General features: G+C 39.4%; 1 protein-coding gene across 3 annotated transcripts in view; it reads left to right on the top strand.

Moving 5' to 3' along the window:
- Positions 1 to 17,717, top strand: part of SPECC1L (sperm antigen with calponin homology and coiled-coil domains 1 like) — an 85,175-nt gene that overhangs the window by 19,292 nt on the left and 48,166 nt on the right. For all 3 annotated transcript variants that reach the window (XM_053959037.1, XM_053959036.1, XM_053959035.1), the window contains exons 3-9: positions 105 to 264; positions 979 to 2,612; positions 4,048 to 4,255; positions 9,887 to 9,960; positions 10,442 to 10,617; positions 11,846 to 12,012; positions 13,638 to 13,729. In XM_053959037.1, the coding sequence (XP_053815012.1) occupies positions 105 to 264; positions 979 to 2,612; positions 4,048 to 4,255; positions 9,887 to 9,960; positions 10,442 to 10,617; positions 11,846 to 12,012; positions 13,638 to 13,729 (2,511 nt within the window). The remainder of the gene's footprint in view (positions 1 to 104; positions 265 to 978; positions 2,613 to 4,047; positions 4,256 to 9,886; positions 9,961 to 10,441; positions 10,618 to 11,845; positions 12,013 to 13,637; positions 13,730 to 17,717) is intronic.

Below are 17,717 nucleotides of genomic sequence, written 5' to 3'. Positions count from 1 at the left end.
AAATATGTACTTTTTCAAACTGAAGGAATCTTTAACAGTAGAAATGTTGGCTATGCAGACTTCTGGGCCAGCTGTCTTAAAGCTGCTTCTTCCCTTTCTTTCAGACTAAGAGTAACGATGACCTCTTAGCAGGGATGGCTGGTGGCGGCGGAGTGACAATGACCAACGGTGTCAAGGCCAAGAAGAATTCTTGTGTATCAACAGCATCTTCAGCTCCAGGGACAACCATGAACAGTCTGGAAAACAAACCCAAAACTATTGCAGGTAAACCGATATATTGATTCTTAAAGGTGGAAGTTGGGAGGCTTTTTATTTTCATTTAATGTATTAAGGATCCATTTTGTCTATTGAAGTGTTCAGTAACACCGTGATCAACTCATGCACCTTCTAAACTATTTTCCTATTTTTAATAGTGTAATTGCTTTTTTGGAGGGTGTTCCTTTTAGTTTTTTCAGTACTGACTTTGCAACTATTATATAACATGAAATAATAGAATTAATTTAGAGAATCATAGATTTTTCTAAAATTGTTTGTTTAAAAAACCCATGACACAAGCACTAAATCTCTAAGATGAATTGTTACAATGAACATTTTGGACATTTTGTATCACTTTATAGAAATGAAGTAAGAGGGCTTTCAGAAACTGTTCAGAAAAGTGAAATCATTTAGTGTGTTATTGATATGGATTGAAATAGGTCTTGCCTTGCGTTGCTGTGTTTTGGATTCAGTAATGCTTGCAAAGCTGTAAAGCATCTGGAAATAGAGTAATAATAATCTATCTATTTCTATGCAATGAGATGAAAATACAGAAAACAGAAAATGGACGTTGGGTTAATGCTTACTTCCAGTATTGACTATGAAATGTATTTAACAGTGATTCAGAAAATCAACCACTGTGTTGCTGATACAAAGCACACAGCCTGCTGTGACAGATATGGTATTTTAAATTCATCTTCCTAACTTTCAAAAAACATACAGGTACGAGTTCTACAGCTAAGCGTAGCACTTCATCTGGAAATAAAGAGTCAAGCTCTTCTAGAGAGAGGATCCGGGATCGTTCTCGTTTGAGCCAGAGCAAGAAGCTGCCTCTGGCAGGGCAGGGCCCCAGTGACACGGTGCTGGCAAAGCGCTCCCGCAGCCGCACCAATCCCGAATCCGATATCCGGATGAGCAAGTCCAAGTCAGACAATCAGATCAGTGACAGAGCTGCACTGGAAGCAAAAGTGAATGATCTTCTGACATTAGCAAAAACTAAAGATGTGGAGATCTTGCATCTGAGAAATGAATTAAGGGACATGCGTGCTCAGCTGGGACTCAACGAAGATAATCTTGAGGGGGATGAAAAATCTGAAGAGAAAGAAGCCATTGTTGTCCATCAGCCAACTGATGTAGAGTCCACACTGCTCCAGTTACAGGAACAAAACACTGCCATCAGAGAAGAGCTCAACCAGCTGAAGAATGAGAATCGAATGTTAAAAGACAGACTAAATGCTTTGGGCTTTTCTTTGGAACAAAGGCTGGACAACTCTGAAAAGCTCTTTGGCTATCAGTCTTTGAGTCCAGAGATTACAGCTGGCAACCACAGCGATGGTGGGGGCACTCTGACATCTTCAGTGGAAGGTTCTGCTCCTGGATCAATGGAAGACTTGCTAAGTCAGGATGAAAACACTCTCATGGACAACCAACACAGTAATTCCATGGATAATTTAGACAGTGAGTGCAGTGAAGTTTATCAGCCACTGACATCAAGCGATGATGCCTTAGATGCTCCGTCATCTTCAGAATCTGAAGGAGTACCAAGTATAGAAAGGTCTAGGAAGGGAAGCAGTGGCAATGCAAGTGAAGTGTCCGTGGCTTGTCTGACAGAACGGATACATCAGATGGAAGAGAACCAACACAGTACAGCTGAAGAGCTCCAAGCCACGCTTCAAGAGCTTGCAGATCTGCAACAAATAACACAAGAGCTGAACAGCGAGAATGAAAGACTTGGAGAGGAAAAAGTAATCCTGATGGAGTCTTTGTGCCAGCAAAGTGACAAGCTGGAACACTTCAGCCGTCAGATCGAGTATTTCCGGTCCCTTTTGGATGAGCACCATATTTCCTATGTAATTGATGAAGACATGAAGAGTGGGCGCTACATGGAGCTGGAGCAGCGCTACATGGAGCTGGCGGAGAACGCTCGCTTCGAGCGGGAGCAGCTGCTGGGGGTTCAGCAGCACTTGAGCAACACTTTGAAGATGGCAGAACAAGACAACAAGGAGGCCCAAGAAATGATAGGGGCATTAAAAGAAAGGAATCACCACATGGAACGGATCATTGAGTCAGAGCAGAAAAGCAAAACAGCTCTGGCATCTACCTTAGAGGAGTACAAAGCCACAGTAGCCAGTGACCAGATAGAGATGAACAGGCTGAAAGCTCAGCTAGAGCATGAAAAGCAGAGAGTGGCCGAGTTGTATTCTATACACAACTCTGGAGATAAATCAGATATACAAGACCTGCTGGAGAGTGTCAGGCTGGATAAGGAAAAAGCAGAGACCTTGGCCAGTGGTCTGCAGGAGGAGCTGGCGCACACCCGCAACGATGCCAATCGATTGCAAGATGCCATTGCTAAGGTAGTGCTTCAAATACTATTGCATTCTAGCATCCCATGTACACAATGGCCTATTGGCCTCTGTAGTTCTTTCAGAAGTAAAAGATTAATTATGAGCTTAATTGGATTGTATTAGTGTTAGGACTGATTACTTGCTCTTGACTTTTGTTATGAAAATGATGTCAGCATTTGAAAAAATATATGGATACATTGAGCTACAGGGTGACTGTTGTGTTACTTTTTAAAAATATTTAAATTCCAGAACTTATTCCAGTGTCCAAACTTAAACAGTATTTAAGATACTGTATTAATTTACTGCTTAAATTGCACATCTTCTGCAAGACTTTGTGCTGATTAGGTTTTGGATCAAAATGTTTATTTCCAGTTCTGTTTTGACCCAAATACTTCTAATTTATGCAGTAGCTATGTCTAGTAAAAGTATTTACCATAATTTAATGTAAAAGGAAGAATCACACAATTTATTAAATAACTTTACATATGCATTTAAAGGTGTAACTTCCTGAAGAGACAACTTATGCCAAATTTAATGTGTGAACTCCATATTAGCTGTAAAACAACATGTTAGTCATGATCACAAGCCTGTTAGAATCAACCTTAATTTGGGGTGAAAAATATACTAAAATAATTTTAATAATTAAAGTTGGAGAGTGCTATTAAAATAAAAATCACTGAAACAGTTGACTTTAAAGCAGGGTATTTTGTCTATTAAATTTGCTGCCTACCAGCATTGCCCACCCTAAGCCATAACTTATTTTCTCATGTTTTTCTGACATCCTATTTTTGCTGTTGGGTTAATGTTCCTGTGCCTCTGATCCCAGCTTGTTACGTATGGTACAGTTTGATGAGGCAGCATAAAAAAGCCTCTTTCCCTGCTCCTGAAAGGGAGAAGTCAACCACTTCTTCCCTTCCCTGTTTTGTTCTTTTTTCAATTTAATAGTTTGGCAGACTCCTCTGAGAACTGGTTCAACTCACTAACACAGCTCACACACAAATGTCACACTTGCTTAAGGAAATCACTCATCACACAGGTCCAGCAAGCACTAAAATTGATGCACAAGAGACCAGGCTTTTTCTGATTTGGCAAGGGAAAGGAGGGGTAAAGAGTGTCCCCCCGCCCCAACCCTGTCCCTTTTCCATGGCAGCTGGATGTTAAATTGGATCAGCTGCTCATGAAACCTCAGCCTTGGTACAATGGTGGTGTTGCTTCACTTGCATGCAGGGCACTGCTCCGAGAGTAGCTGGGAATGCTTGTATATCCAGCCTGGGAATAAAAAAAAGTGTAACTTTGGCCCAGGGAAAGAGTTGCACTAGAACAATGTATAGTCAAAGGCTTACATTTCTCCTGTATTTATCTGGTTGCAGAAATAGATTGTAAGTGTGCTACTTACAAAACAAAAGGTATGTTTAATATGCAACTGAGATACATTCTTCTTTAGGTTGAAGATGAATATCGAGTGTTCCAAGGAGAAGCCAAGAAACAAATTGAGGATCTCAATGTGACTCTAGAAAAGCTTCGGACAGAGCTAGATGAAAAAGAGACTGAGAGGAGTGACATGAAAGAAACCATCTTTGAGTTGGAGGATGAAGTAGAGCAGCACCGTGCTGTGAAGCTTCATGACAATCTTATTATATCTGATTTGGAGAGTAAGTATTATGCATTTCTCTTGAGAGGATAATTTAAGAAAAGCTCAAGTAGAACACTGTAATATTGAAAATATTTTCACTTGTCTGTTATATGTCTGAATTCAAGTCAGACTAGGTTTTGCAGAATCCTTACACACAAGGGGAAATAAAAAATCAAGTTGGCTTAGCTTTTCCAGACCCACTTAGTAGATGGTGTGGGAATAAAAGCCTGTGAATAGAGAATAAATATGAAATCTGCTAATATTGTTTTCATGTTGTTCTTCAAAGTAGAAAAACATGTGGTAGAAAACATGTTTACTATGTACCTGTCTAGCTCTCTGTGCCTTAGTTCCCTCTCTGATCTTGGAGACCTGTTCAGACATTCCTACCACGGGCTGGAATACTGCAATTAGTCTCCATCTAATTAAGAACATGGGCAACTCTACCCTGGCAAGCTGTATTTGCACAGTGCTGCTTAGAGAATTCAAATATCTCTTAGTCTTCCATGTTATTCAAAGATGAAACAAGATAGCAAAAAAGCCAAAGCATGATTCCTTCTAACAACAAGGGAAATATTCATAGAAAGGGTTTTTAATTGGTCTGCTATCAAGAAAAGTTAGTGTCTTAAGCAATCTAAGTTGTTTATTCAAGCTCAGTATCTTCAGGCATGGCTGTGAATGTTGTTTCCCTAAGCAACCCTTCTTCATCTTGAAAGGCAATCACTGCTTCTCTTTACAAAATAGTTTTAAGTTTTTATTCTGATTTTTTTCCCTTTCTGTGCAAAAAGACAATCATTTTGGAGCAAAGACTCATAAAGGTTGAACAGTTTTCTACTTGTTTATTTTGTCCATTAACTGCAATACACTTGTGCAGGGAACAGCACTGTAGTCAAGCAGATATTTAGGTATCTGCCTAACAATAACTCATTACAAGGCAGATCTGATTTTTAGATGCTTCTGCTTTGTGGGTACAAGCCAGCTGTCAGATATTTAATTTCGACTGTGAAAATTCAGGCAGACAAGCCTCTGCCAGGCGAGAAATCCTCAACAAAAATTGCAAAAAGTCTTTGTTATTCTCTGGTCTTGGAAAATTCATCTGGACCAGCCAATGTCCTGACGTGATCCTTTGGGGGGAAGCAAGCTGTTGTTTTAGCTATAGGCTGGAAGGAGAGTGGCATCTAGTGGCAGTAAGAGAGGATGGCACCCGAGGAATTGTATACACTTTAAATAAAGTGCATTTTTTCTGACAACTTGAAAACTCTGTTGATTTTGGGTTCATAGTTAAACCTCCTGCAGGAGTTTTTTCATGGTAGTCTCTAAGTACTGACAGCATAGGACATCATGAAAAATCTGGAACTTAGAGGTGGTACATACAACATTTAAAAGATAGAATTCCAAACACAAAATGGAAAATTATAACTTGAAAATTTTATTAAAGACAGACTTTACACTTAGGAGAAAGATGCCTTATAGATGAGGTGGTGAGTGTTCATTCAATTTAATGATTAATCAACACAAATAGTCATGTAGAAATGGGAAACACTCCAAGCACTGGTACTTAGGGCACGCTTCACTGTGGGCTTTTCAAACACCAAGAAGAGGCACAAGGAACCTGCGGTGAAACATTTTTCACAGTAATCTGGGTATTGAACTGTCACATTTTAGCTGTTAATATGTCTGCCTGCAGAAACAGGAATCTGATGTGTGCAGCAGGATGCAAATTGCATTGATAAAATACACACAGTATGTTGCTGACATCCATCCAGGTGTGGTGAGAGCTGCAGTCACTGCTGGGATGAGGAGTTTTCAGCACAGTGCTTAAAGGGCCTGGAGGGGAAGCCTAGTGAGGAGCAGCTGAGGGCACCTGGTTTATTCAGCCTGGAGGAGACTGAGGGGAGACCTCGTTGTGGTCTTCAGTCCCTGCTCTCTGTGACTGGTGACAGGACTTGAGGAAATGGCTGGAGCTAAGTCAGGAGAGGTTTAGGTGAAAGGATTCTTCACCCAGAGGGTGGTTGGGCACTGGAACAGGATCCCCAGGACAGTAATCACGGCCCCAAGGCTGCCAGAGCTCGAGGAGTGTTTGGACAACGCTCTCAGGCACAGGGTGGGATTGTTGAGGTGACCTGTTCAGGGCCAGGACTGTGACTTGATGATAGATCCCTTCCAACTGAGGATATTCTATGATTCTGTTGTATGTAAAAAGTCTAAGAAATATTAAAATAATCTGTATGTTTTATATCCCCTGTGCTGTGCTGAGCTGAAACAAGCAGTGGGGAAGGCTGACACTGCACTAGATGGCGTGTTCCCTCTGGCTTTCACTTCTGACTCCCAAAAACTTGCAACAGTCAGGTAGCCCAGCTGTCACATTAGTCATCTGCAGTAACTAAGTGGGAAACAGGAACCTATTATTCTCCCAAGCAGTTAATAAGAGTTTGTGGGGAATTTTTTTCCAGAAAAGTGTGACTCCTGACGTGCAGAAAATATGTATTTGTTGGTTAGCTTACCACTTCTCAAAGGTTTCTTCTGAAGCACAAAAATAATCATTGCATGTTCTCTTAGCACAGGTGCATGTAGGTTCTCCTAGTCTGTAACTATAAGTCAGTAAATTTTTAGGACAAGTGTAGGTGAGCTAGAAGGTGGATATATTTAATGTTCAATGAATAGTTCTTTTATGGAGCTGACAGTGTTAGTTTTAATTCTGCTATATCTCATTTGAAAAGAATCTTGACAGCAGTTATGAAATGAAATGTTTACTTACCATATTTAGGCCTTTTCTAACAAAGTGTTGGAAAAGTCAATAGGATGTTCATTTTTTGGACCTTTTTTTTTTTACATTTTGCTAATGGTGGGCCCTTAAAAAGTTACCTTTTTGCTGTATAGATGTATTGTCTGACATGACGAGCTCAAAAGCAAGATTGGTCTACAAATTGCCTGAGCTTTGGTATTTGTACCCAGCACCCCTTCCTTACAGAAGGAAGCTGTAGTTCTTGTACTACTCTGTGTAGTTGTGATTGTGTTGGGATAGCCATTTCTATGTTAAAGAATCAAAGTGCTCTCCCAGGATAAGGCATGCCTGCATAACCAGTACAAAAACTGTGAGAGTGTCCACTGTGGAGTTGCCTGTGTCAGAATTAGTTGATTTAGTGTCCCTTCTCAGGAATTGTCAGGTCATTTTTTTCTGAAACGACTGCACGTGTCTGAACATTGTTAGTATTTTTTCCCTTTTTTCCCCAGAAACTATTGAAATTAAACAATTGAATGTTGATACTAATTTATATTTCATAGTGATAATTTCTAATTGCTGGCTATATTATAATTAGTAAAAATTGCAGATACAGAACATCGTGGTACCTTTTCTCTGGTAGCCTTACAAAACTCTTCCTCCCAGCCCTAGCTGTAAAGGTTTTCTTCACCATTTGTAGTCTGCATGTCCTATAATCTTCTTTTTTTTTCTGCCTCTTAGGTAGAGGCAAGGCCTTGTCAAACTGTGGCTTAAATCAATATCATTTTCTGAAATGTAGATGTAATTGGATCCTGCAGTCAAACACGAACTTGCTGATTTGCCATTTTTAATTATCCTATTCATTCATCAGAAGAGTCTCCTTGTTCTTCATTTACCCTAGAAATGAATACTTTTTCTTTTATCTCAGTCTTCTTTGTTGTCCATGATCCTTAAAAGGAGGAGACTGGACAATGGTAGAAGTACCTGTCTTACCATACCGAAAATTCAGGCACGTGGAGGTGGAAGAGGTTCATGTGTGTTAGAGAAGAATGTGGAGTTTGCAAGGGTGCAGAAAGGAAAGGTGCCACATGGCACCCTCTACCTATTTTGACTACTTGAATTTCTCAGGCTGTAGTTGGTGGAAGAGGTGAAATCACTTACATTAGTCATAATTTCTCACTGCATTTCAAACTCAGTTGCAATTTGGTGGGGGGTATTTTTAGCTTGGTTGACTGGGGAGGAGAGAGAGCACTGTTTCCAACAACTGCTGTAAACTGCTCTGTATTATTTATGTACCTGCAGAATATTCAGGCCATTGTGTTTTACTTCAAAGCATAAATACACTAAAATTTAATGGTGCGTTTCATAACTCACAGAAGCTCAAAACAATGGCACTACACAACCTTTAACTGTGGGTGCATTTGTGGTCTCTGGTTTGTGGTTATTTTTAGACAGCTTGCTTTTAGTAGTACTGCAAATTTTGTTTTTAAAAACATTTTTTCTTTGAACTGTTTTAAAAGTGAAAATGAACATTGACTTGATTTATTCTAAAATGTATTTAAAGGGAAGGGGTGGGGGGAGCAAGTTTTATAACTTTGGCCTAAAGCTGGCCTCCTAGTTCTGAATTTAGCTCAAACAAGTTGTGTATCAAGAGACGAGCTAAAAATTGGAGGGCTTTGCTTAAGTATCATAGTAGCATGATATTTGAGTGGCCCACCCTGTAGGCTTATCTTCAAAGCTTAAAGATCAGCTGGCTGCAACTTAAAATGGGCAGTCTTACAAGGAGGAGATAAATACAGAAGTATCTGTCTATTTTTTATGTTCCAACTTTGAAAGGTTATTGTGTTTTCAGGCCAGCTGAGCTTTATATGATTCTTGTAAAGAAATTAACTGTGACTTAAAAAGTCCCTGTACTTTGGGCTGTTGAGGAAGGTTTTGTGTATTGAACAGCCTAAAAGTATTAGGCACCCTCAGTTATGTTGTGGAAAGAGCATTGCTAATATACAGGAAAAATATTTGTTTCCAGCAGGTGTTGGGATAATGAACCTGAAGAAAAAAATGCATTCAGTCAGTCTCTCCATCATTTTTACAGTTTTTACAGTCACACAATGCTACAGAAATAAAACCATCCTAGGATCCAAGGATCAGTGAAGTGACACAATGATTAGAAATTTATGCTGCTTCATTAATTGCTTAGTTTTAAGAATGGAGTAATCAATCACATCGTCCTGTGTATTGAATAAAGTCACAAATGAATGATAATTGCAGTAGCCAGTCTGTCAGACGCCACACACGAGCTGCTGCTGCTCGGGCTGTGCACCCTGCTGTGTTGCTGCTGACAGATTTAAGGGACCCTCTCTCTCATAACACGAGCTCACAGACGGTTTGGCCTTTTGCTGTAAATACAGTTTGCTTTGACCTCAAATAGTAGCTTGATAGACAAGAATGTCAGATTCTTGGGGACATGAGTTCAGTTTTGTCCCTGTGGAAGGTAGGGCTGCCAGTGTTATGTCAGCTGCTTAGTGGCAGGAATTAAACTGTGAATCAAAACGCTTTGTGTAGCTGCAGCTTATGTTTGAGGAGGGGAAATCCCCAAACATCCATGTTTTTAGGATCCTTTCATGTTAAATTGCCTACCTGTTTACTTGCTCTTTGTTACTGCTTTGTCATTTTAGTGTTGTGATTTGGGATTTCTTTAAGAATTAAGTTTGCTTATGCTGCTCCCCTTACCAGTCACAGAGGAGTGTGTACCTATTAACACCCTCTGGCAAATTATTCCTTCTCAGACTATGTTTCTTCAGATGTCTTTGGTTACAAAAATGTCTTCTTTGAGTAAGTCTTCAAAAACATTTGCAGATCTTTTCAGTTATTCATTTTTAAGTAGATAAATCCCTGAATAAGATCTTACAGGGAATTTAACTTCTTTTCCAGATACAGTTAAAAAACTTCAGGATCAAAAGCATGACATGGAAAGAGAGATCAAGAATCTGCACAGGAGACTCCGGGTTAGTAAAAACCAAATAAGTCAATACATTGTCAGCTTAGAATGTCTTAAAACCAGCTTGTTAAATTGTGAAAAGATAATATCATTAGATGCAATGCCAATAAAATAATTATTTCTGAATGACAGGCACCATGGGAATATATTTACTAACCTACAGACACTAAACAATACAAAAAATTTCTCAGTGTCACAAAGATATGATGTTGGGCTTAGGAGAAAATGTTCCTGTGTATTTTGATGTGGAGTTTAATATTTTTCTCCTCCACTTTGATAATTTTATTTGTCTCCAGAAAAGAAATTCATGACTTTCAAAGTCTAGTTATTTCCAGCAAAACCTCTTCAATTTAACTTGTGAGTTAGGTTGTGCCTAACACTGGACAAGTGCCTCTGTCGTTCCTGTAAATCGTTTCCTTCAACAGCATAGGAAAACTATGAATAATAAGGATAACTTTTATTTTTAATGTGCAAATTCGTGCTTGCAGGAGGAGTCAGCAGAATGGCGTCAGTTCCAGGCAGACCTGCAGACTGCAGTGGTCATAGCCAACGATATCAAGTCCGAGGCCCAGGAGGAGATCGGGGACCTGAAGCGCAGACTGCACGAAGCACAGGAGAAAAACGAGAAGCTCTCTAAGGAGCTGGAGGAGATAAAGTCACGCAAGTATGCCAGTGACAGCAGGGATGTGTGGTCTCTTTTGCAGGAAAGGGCCAGTTTTGGAAATCGAGTTTAATTACTGAGGCTCCAGAAGTTTGGTAATCCTCTCACTGTGAGGATCTGTATTTCAGCAAAGCTGCTTTATGCTGCTTTCAGCAGTCAAAATGAGTACACTTACAACAGCAATATTTGTTTCTTTATACTGTATACTTAATCCAGCCAGGGTTTTACAAAACCAAGTTGAAGTGGAGGATTTTTCCATTTTAACAGCTAAATATTATTTGGCTTCCCACAGTGTGAAAAACAAGCAACATTCGCTTTTATGTAGCATCATTAATATTTCTTTATTAACACTCAAGGCTTTTTGTGTGGTTAAAAACACAGCTGGGTTTTTACCTGAGAGGAAACCTTCATCTAGTTCTGCATGTAACTCATACTGTTTTCTTTCCACCGATAATTAGAGGTGCTTTCTATATATAAAAAAAAAAATTTAAATTGTGATGTATTGTGGCTTGAATTAGGTGTTTCAAATATTTAGAAACTGAGTTATATGTCTTTCAGAAGTATTGAAGTCCTCAAATAGGAACATCTTGGACAGTACCATTTGAATCCTGACTACATTGTCTCTAGGGATCAGATATGTATATATCTTACAGTAATGATGCTTGTGATGTGTATATATAAAACAATTGTTTTCTGCATGGATAGGAATTTGGTGAGATTTACATTACATTTAGCCCAGCATCTAGTAGGATAGGAGATCCTTTCACAGGCTGTGAAACTTGGGGAAAAGCTGATGGCTGCCTAAAGATATATACCAGAAATATATTCTTACCTTCTTAGCATTAAATTGTTTTCCATTTATTCAGGTGGAAAAAAAATTCTCCCCTCTGAGATGATTATTTTCATGTGGAATGAGGAAATCCTTAAGTCTCAATTTTCCCCATCTGTGTGTGTGAGACAGGAACAAGAATTAAGCCTTATATCAAATATTGATTTGACAGACTTTTTTTACCAGGAGCTGAGCTCTGTTGCTGACAAATTGTAAGAACTTAGAGTGAAAATTTGAGTTGATAACCTGTTTCTGAATTACAGTGGAAAGAAAACAAGGTTAATGTAATGACCCATTTGAACCATAGATTTTAATTCAACTTCAATTTGTGTTGATTTTTTTAAGCCTTTGCACGTTAAAATGTTTTTTAAATACCCTAAATGAGCAGCACATTGACTTCAGGCAGGAAGAAGAACGTGGTCGAGTGTACAATTACATGAATGCAGTAGAGAGAGATTTGGCAGCTCTGAGACAAGGAATGGGCCTGAGTCGCAGATCCTCCACCTCCTCAGAGCCAACTCCCACTGTGAAAACGCTCATCAAGTCCTTTGACAGTGCCTCCTCCCAAGGTGAGTCCCACCAGCCAGGGCAGCAGCTGCACCAGGCTGCCCCTCTGCCTGTGGTCATCTGATGGCTCAGGGGCAAACTGCTTTATCCTGTCATGACTTCCAAGTGATGCTGAAACAAACCGACCCAAACTGGATTGCAGAACAGATTGTTCACTGCAGTTAAGTGCAAGCATCCTTTTTGGTCTTGTCTTTATTTTTCTCTTTGCTGTCGCATTGCCAGTGACTCATACGCTGGATGCTTTGATTCTGTGCTCCTGTGTATTAGAAATACATAAACACATATGACACACATAATTATAGCTGGGAGCACAGCTGATTTCAGCCTGATTATTAAAATGTGAACTTAATGTTCCAAATTAAGCATTTTAAAAGCCATGTAATAGCTAGAGCTGAGTTTATTTCTTTTAATAACTTATATCTTACACTCAGAGCTCTGATGACAGTTAAAAGTAAGATCCAGCCTGTATCACCTGTTGAAAGATATAGGAGATATTTTCTAAAATGAAAGGAGTCTCACTCTTGAGACAATGGACTTTACTATGTTTCTGATTGTGGGATGAAGTGGTGTTCTTCTCCATAGGTGACCAGAATAAGGAGTCCAAGTAGTTATTCTGAAATGAGGAACACTTGGGTTTTACCTTTAACTGTGTATGAAGCCTTGTGTGGGTTAAAATATTTCCCTTGCCAGGTCTTCGGGTTTTGATTTTCACATCCAACAAAGTCTCCTAAGTTTCATGTAAAAAGTCTTGTTCTGAAGCAGACTAAGTTAGCAGAGCCAGTACAGTACTGTGCACAGCAAAGCTGCTGTCCACTGCTTAGAACCAGGAAGTTTAAGATACAGAACCATCTCTATTATTTAACCACTCTGTAAACACTTCTATTTCCATGCTTGCTCGTTTTGTTCACAGGTATTTACAGTTTTTTACTTTTCTAGTGTTAATTTAGAAGGTCTTTTTAGTGTGTTACTGAAGGAAGGTGCTTTCTTGCCAGAGTTAGTTTAGTTAAATGATAGATCCCCTCTCCCTTCTTTGGAATCTTTTATTTCAATCTAATATCTGCCTTCTACTCAGCATTCATGTCTAATCATGTTGTTAAATCATCAGATCACTGATTCACCAATTTAGAATTTTTGTTTTCATACATCTGTAAAAATATTACTTATTTAATCCCAAAGTTTAAGGTATATAATAATCTAGTTCTCGTGGACTTTGATTAGAAACTAGAAAGGAGAAGCAGGTGATAGAGTTTATCTTTCTTGTATTACTAGCAGAGCCAGGAGCCTGCTGCTATCTCTTTAATTGTCTGAAGATCAGAGAACTAGTAATGCCATGATTTACATCTGCCAAGGTAATAGTATCCTGCACCTTAGCCTTGTCCACCCCCAGCCAACTCAGGCTTTTACCATGGATGATAGAAAGACAGCAAATGAAGGTAATTGCAGGGGAGTAAATGTGTAGGCATACTTTCAAATGACTTTTCAGTCAATTGCTAATTGAAATTCTGAGAGTGTGATCTGGTAAAACTGGTAATGTAAAGTACGAGGTGAGGGTTGGCTTTAGCAGTCTCCTGTTGCACTGCAGAACAGTGTCATGCTCACGATGGCTTCCTTTCCATGTTCCTCCTAGTTCCAAGCCCTGCTGCTGCCACAATTCCTCGCACTCCCCTGAGCCCAAGTCCCATGAAAACGCCCCCAGCTGCTGCTGTATCCCCTATGCAGGTGGGTGTTTTATGACTGCACTTAATCCTTCTCTGTGAGGAAGATTGTGTGAAACTACAGGTGGTAACATATAAGTATTGGCTGATTTGCTGGGGAAATAATGATAAAATGTTGCCTTCAGTAAGTAATTACTGAAGTTTTCAGTCTAACAAGTCTGTCACTGGGATCCATGTTGGAAACTTGGAAGTTCTTGTTAAATACTCGCAACCATTGCTATTCCTGTGCTATTAAAAAATGTGAGAGGAAGACTTTATTTGCATTCCTTAGTTTAGAGTTGCCATTTGTCAGTTCTTAGTCCTGTGCCTGGCAGGGAAACAGCAGTAATCCCCTTTGGCAGTGGACTAAGGACGGTGCAGAATCTGTCAGCAATCATCACTGTAAATGTATCTTTCAATGCAGGCCTTACAGGGAGGGTTGAAATAATTGCAAATTTTTGCTCTTCGTTCATTTTGCACTGGCAGAGTTTGGCCAGTGGGTGATGGTGCTGTGTATTTTGTGCTGCCCCTCTGAAGCTTTGTCCTTTTGCTCAGCTGCTGCAGCAGCCTGGGTGCACTGAGATGGCATTGTCAGGACTCTGATGTTCAGCTTTGTAGATCTTTGCTGGCTTTATTATCTCACTTGCTGTGTGAAGTGAGATTTTGGCAGAAGCCAACAAGTTTAAGGACAAAGCAGATGGGACCAGATTCATAAAGAAAAGTCAAAGAATGTACGTTGTTTTACTCCTTTAATATCCATAATTCTCCTGTTGCCTTCTAGATATTGCTATCCAAAAGTTCCAAAACTTGATTTTCACTGTAGGTTAGTGTAAAGATTTGGTAATACATTTTCTCTGCCTGAACTGAAGACTCTATAGCCATATTAGCTTTTAGTCCTCAAGGAACAGTACCTGGAACAGACTGTTCTCCTGTTCTCAAACTAGTGCAGCTTTTATTCTGATTTAAGAGTGAATTTCATGAAACAAATAGATAGCCTAAAAGCAAAGAGAAAGAATTAAATGGTTTTTCGGGAGAGCTTCTGCTTCTTCTTGTGGTTCAGTCACTCTTGACAGCAATTTTCTAAATGAGTTAAATGTGACGAGTTCGCTGACAGATGCTTTGTTCCTATTGATCTGGATTTATATTTCTGTTTATTTCTGCACTCTTGTAGGAGGAGGCAGACTTAATCTCACGTTCCAAAGGGCTGAACCAGACCTTTGGCAGACAGAAGACTTTTTGGTGAAGCCTAAGGCTTATCTCACTTCATTTACCTGTAAATTAACCATGAACCAAAATAATCTCTTAGAATACTGCAAAGCTGCTCAGGTTTACAGCTCTTGTTTGATGTTCTTGATCTGCCAGAATTACTTGAATTTTGAATTCAACTTCTGGTATAGACCCAAGTCGTTAACAGCTGGATACTCATTAGTGGGAAACATTGCCTGAAAAACAAAGGGAAGGGTGTGTAAATGAAAACAGTTTCCATTGTCTTTCTGAAGATAGGTGGTTTTCTTCAAAGTGCTTGTAACTATCCAGAAGGCAATTGGGTTTCATGACCTCAGTTATGTGAATATTTTCTGCTCAAGAGAGAAGGGGGTTGAGTTTTCTTCATTTTCATATTGCAGCCTCATTTTTACTGTTGCATTCCATGTAATTTTTAAAAACATTTTGTTTGTGCTCTCTTGGAATTGAAAAGCAAGATTTTAATAAGTATTCACAATGTGAGCTGAACTATTGGCTCCCACCTTATAGAAGTCATCTATGGTTTAAGGTCTTTGAGGAAAGGTGGATCTCTGTATGGGTGTTGCAGTGTTTCTTATCATTAATTTCAGTTCCTCTTAAATGCTGTAACAGGGGAAATATTTACATGGGCACCTACTGAGAAACTGTCACAGTGTTCATACTTCTATAAGATGGATTGGTTGCAAAAAACATTGTCCAAGTACAGATGCATCAACCATGTGCTTTGTCTTTGGACTGTGTAATGAATTTCCTCAGTCTTGAAGAGATTTTGTTTGCTTGGTTTGTTTTTCTTTACGGCTGTCTGTATGTATAATGAGATAGATTCTTGGATATATTTTGCAACTCAAAACAAATAAACAAAATCCTTTCTGGCTTCAGGTCCAAGCCTGCAGTGGAACATAGCTGTGTTTTACTATGGCTCTTAGCAGTACTGCAAAACAATTTAGAAAGAGAGGTATGAAGAGAATGCTTTTCAGCATGTGAAAACAGCCCTGCTGGGTTAGCCCAAAGCTTAGCTAGTCTGGTATGCCACTGGGAGTGACCCAAGCAGATGCCTAGGGAGGAATATAAGGACAAGGGAGTCTATCTGCTGCTTTCCCTGAGTACTTCCATTTTCTGTTTTGTAGCTGGAGGACTCTCTGAAACAGATATGGTTTCAGATTTACAGGTTACCACTGAATGTCCTGTTTTGCTTTGAGCATATAAACTTCCAGGGTCCAAACAATTCAGTGTCAAAGACTTCCTATGTCTTAACTAGTCAGTATGTGAAAAACTGTTCTGCAATTGCCATGTGTAGATGCACTGGCATGAAGTGCAAAGTGATCAGGAAGAGGTACCTGGATAGTGGTGATGGTCGTGTTTCCTTCCATAGCTGACAACAGACACAAGGATGATAAGTCAGAATATTTGAAGTGACTAGTTCATCCTGCCATAGTTCTGTTTCAAATTTAAAGCATCTCCCAACACCTGTGCACTGCTACCTAGATGAAGGCAGGTGAAAACAGATAAACATCAGTTGGTCCATGTTCCTCTGGTTTGCAGTGCATCAGTCCCTGTGTTACTGATGGTAGCTGTGAGATGTGGAACTAAACAGTGCAAGGGAGCCCTGTCTGCAGTGCCAACAAGAGCAAAGAGACAACCAGTTTGTTTTATTGCAAAGAGACAAGACCAATATACAGCAACTTATCAGCTGAGTGATACAGCCACTTGCTGACAATATCCATAAAGGATGTTTGGTTTTAAGGGATAAAGGTCTATGGTTATCCAGCTCTGTACATACCTGTGTTTCTTGGCTGAAGCTCTGTACTTGCCTGTCTCTGTAGTGCCAGTCCCAAAGCTAACCAAAATGAAATATTTTTATTTTAGCCTCCTATTTTAGCTGTTTCCTGGGGTGGGGAGATGCATTGAAATGGCTCACTTTGGTACAGTTCATATCCTTTAGTTAGGAAATGCTTGGGGCTTTTTTAAGTAGGCGATGTAAGTGTGAAATAGTAGCTCTTAGGGGAAGCTCTTGTGGACATTTCTGGGCATGGCTCACAGTCACTTTCACCTGCACATTTAAAGGTATAATCTTTGTTGTGTATGTGCAGGACATTGGGTGTATGAAGTGATGAAATTCTTCGTGCTGTACTTTGGCAGTTGTTCTCTCCATTTGATTTTTAGCACAAAAGCATGACTCCAGTTTGACTCTAAGCGATGAATAAGTAGCCCTGTAATCCTGCCTGTGCTATGAGATGCTGTAAAGTATATACTGTTAAATTGTTTTAATCACAGTTCTGGATTTGTCTGTCTTGCCTGCATAATTTGGCATGAGAAACGTCTGACCTTTACTATTTTATGAAGATAAGACTCATTTAACCCTGGGTCAGATGGAGACCTGAAAGAGATTTCAGGGTAAACACATTAGTGGACTGATTATGATTAAATATTGGAATCTAATAGAAAGGACAGTGTGAATAAAGAATGAACTATAATTTGCAATAGGCTCTTTGAAATGATTCATTGGGAATAATTGTGGGCGATCCTCCATGAGTCTTCAGCAACTGAATCTGTTTCAGTAACTAAGGGTAATTATTGCTTTGTACAATTCACTGTGTGAGACTAAAATGCTTATTTTAGTCCTTCTCAGTGCTTACTGAACTGTGTGTACAAGTCTGAACACAGCTGTGATCATGTGCTTGCTAAAAGCCATATATTGCTAAATATTTATATAAAGCTTGAAAACTAAATGCTCAATTCATAGCTCTTTAGAGGAGAAAAAAAAATTGAAG

This window comes from Vidua chalybeata, chromosome 18 (assembly GCF_026979565.1).
Source record: "Vidua chalybeata isolate OUT-0048 chromosome 18, bVidCha1 merged haplotype, whole genome shotgun sequence".
NCBI lineage: Eukaryota > Metazoa > Chordata > Aves > Passeriformes > Viduidae > Vidua > Vidua chalybeata.
The sequence above is the reverse complement of the archived record's forward strand: the minus strand, read 5'-3'. Positions and strand labels throughout refer to the sequence as shown.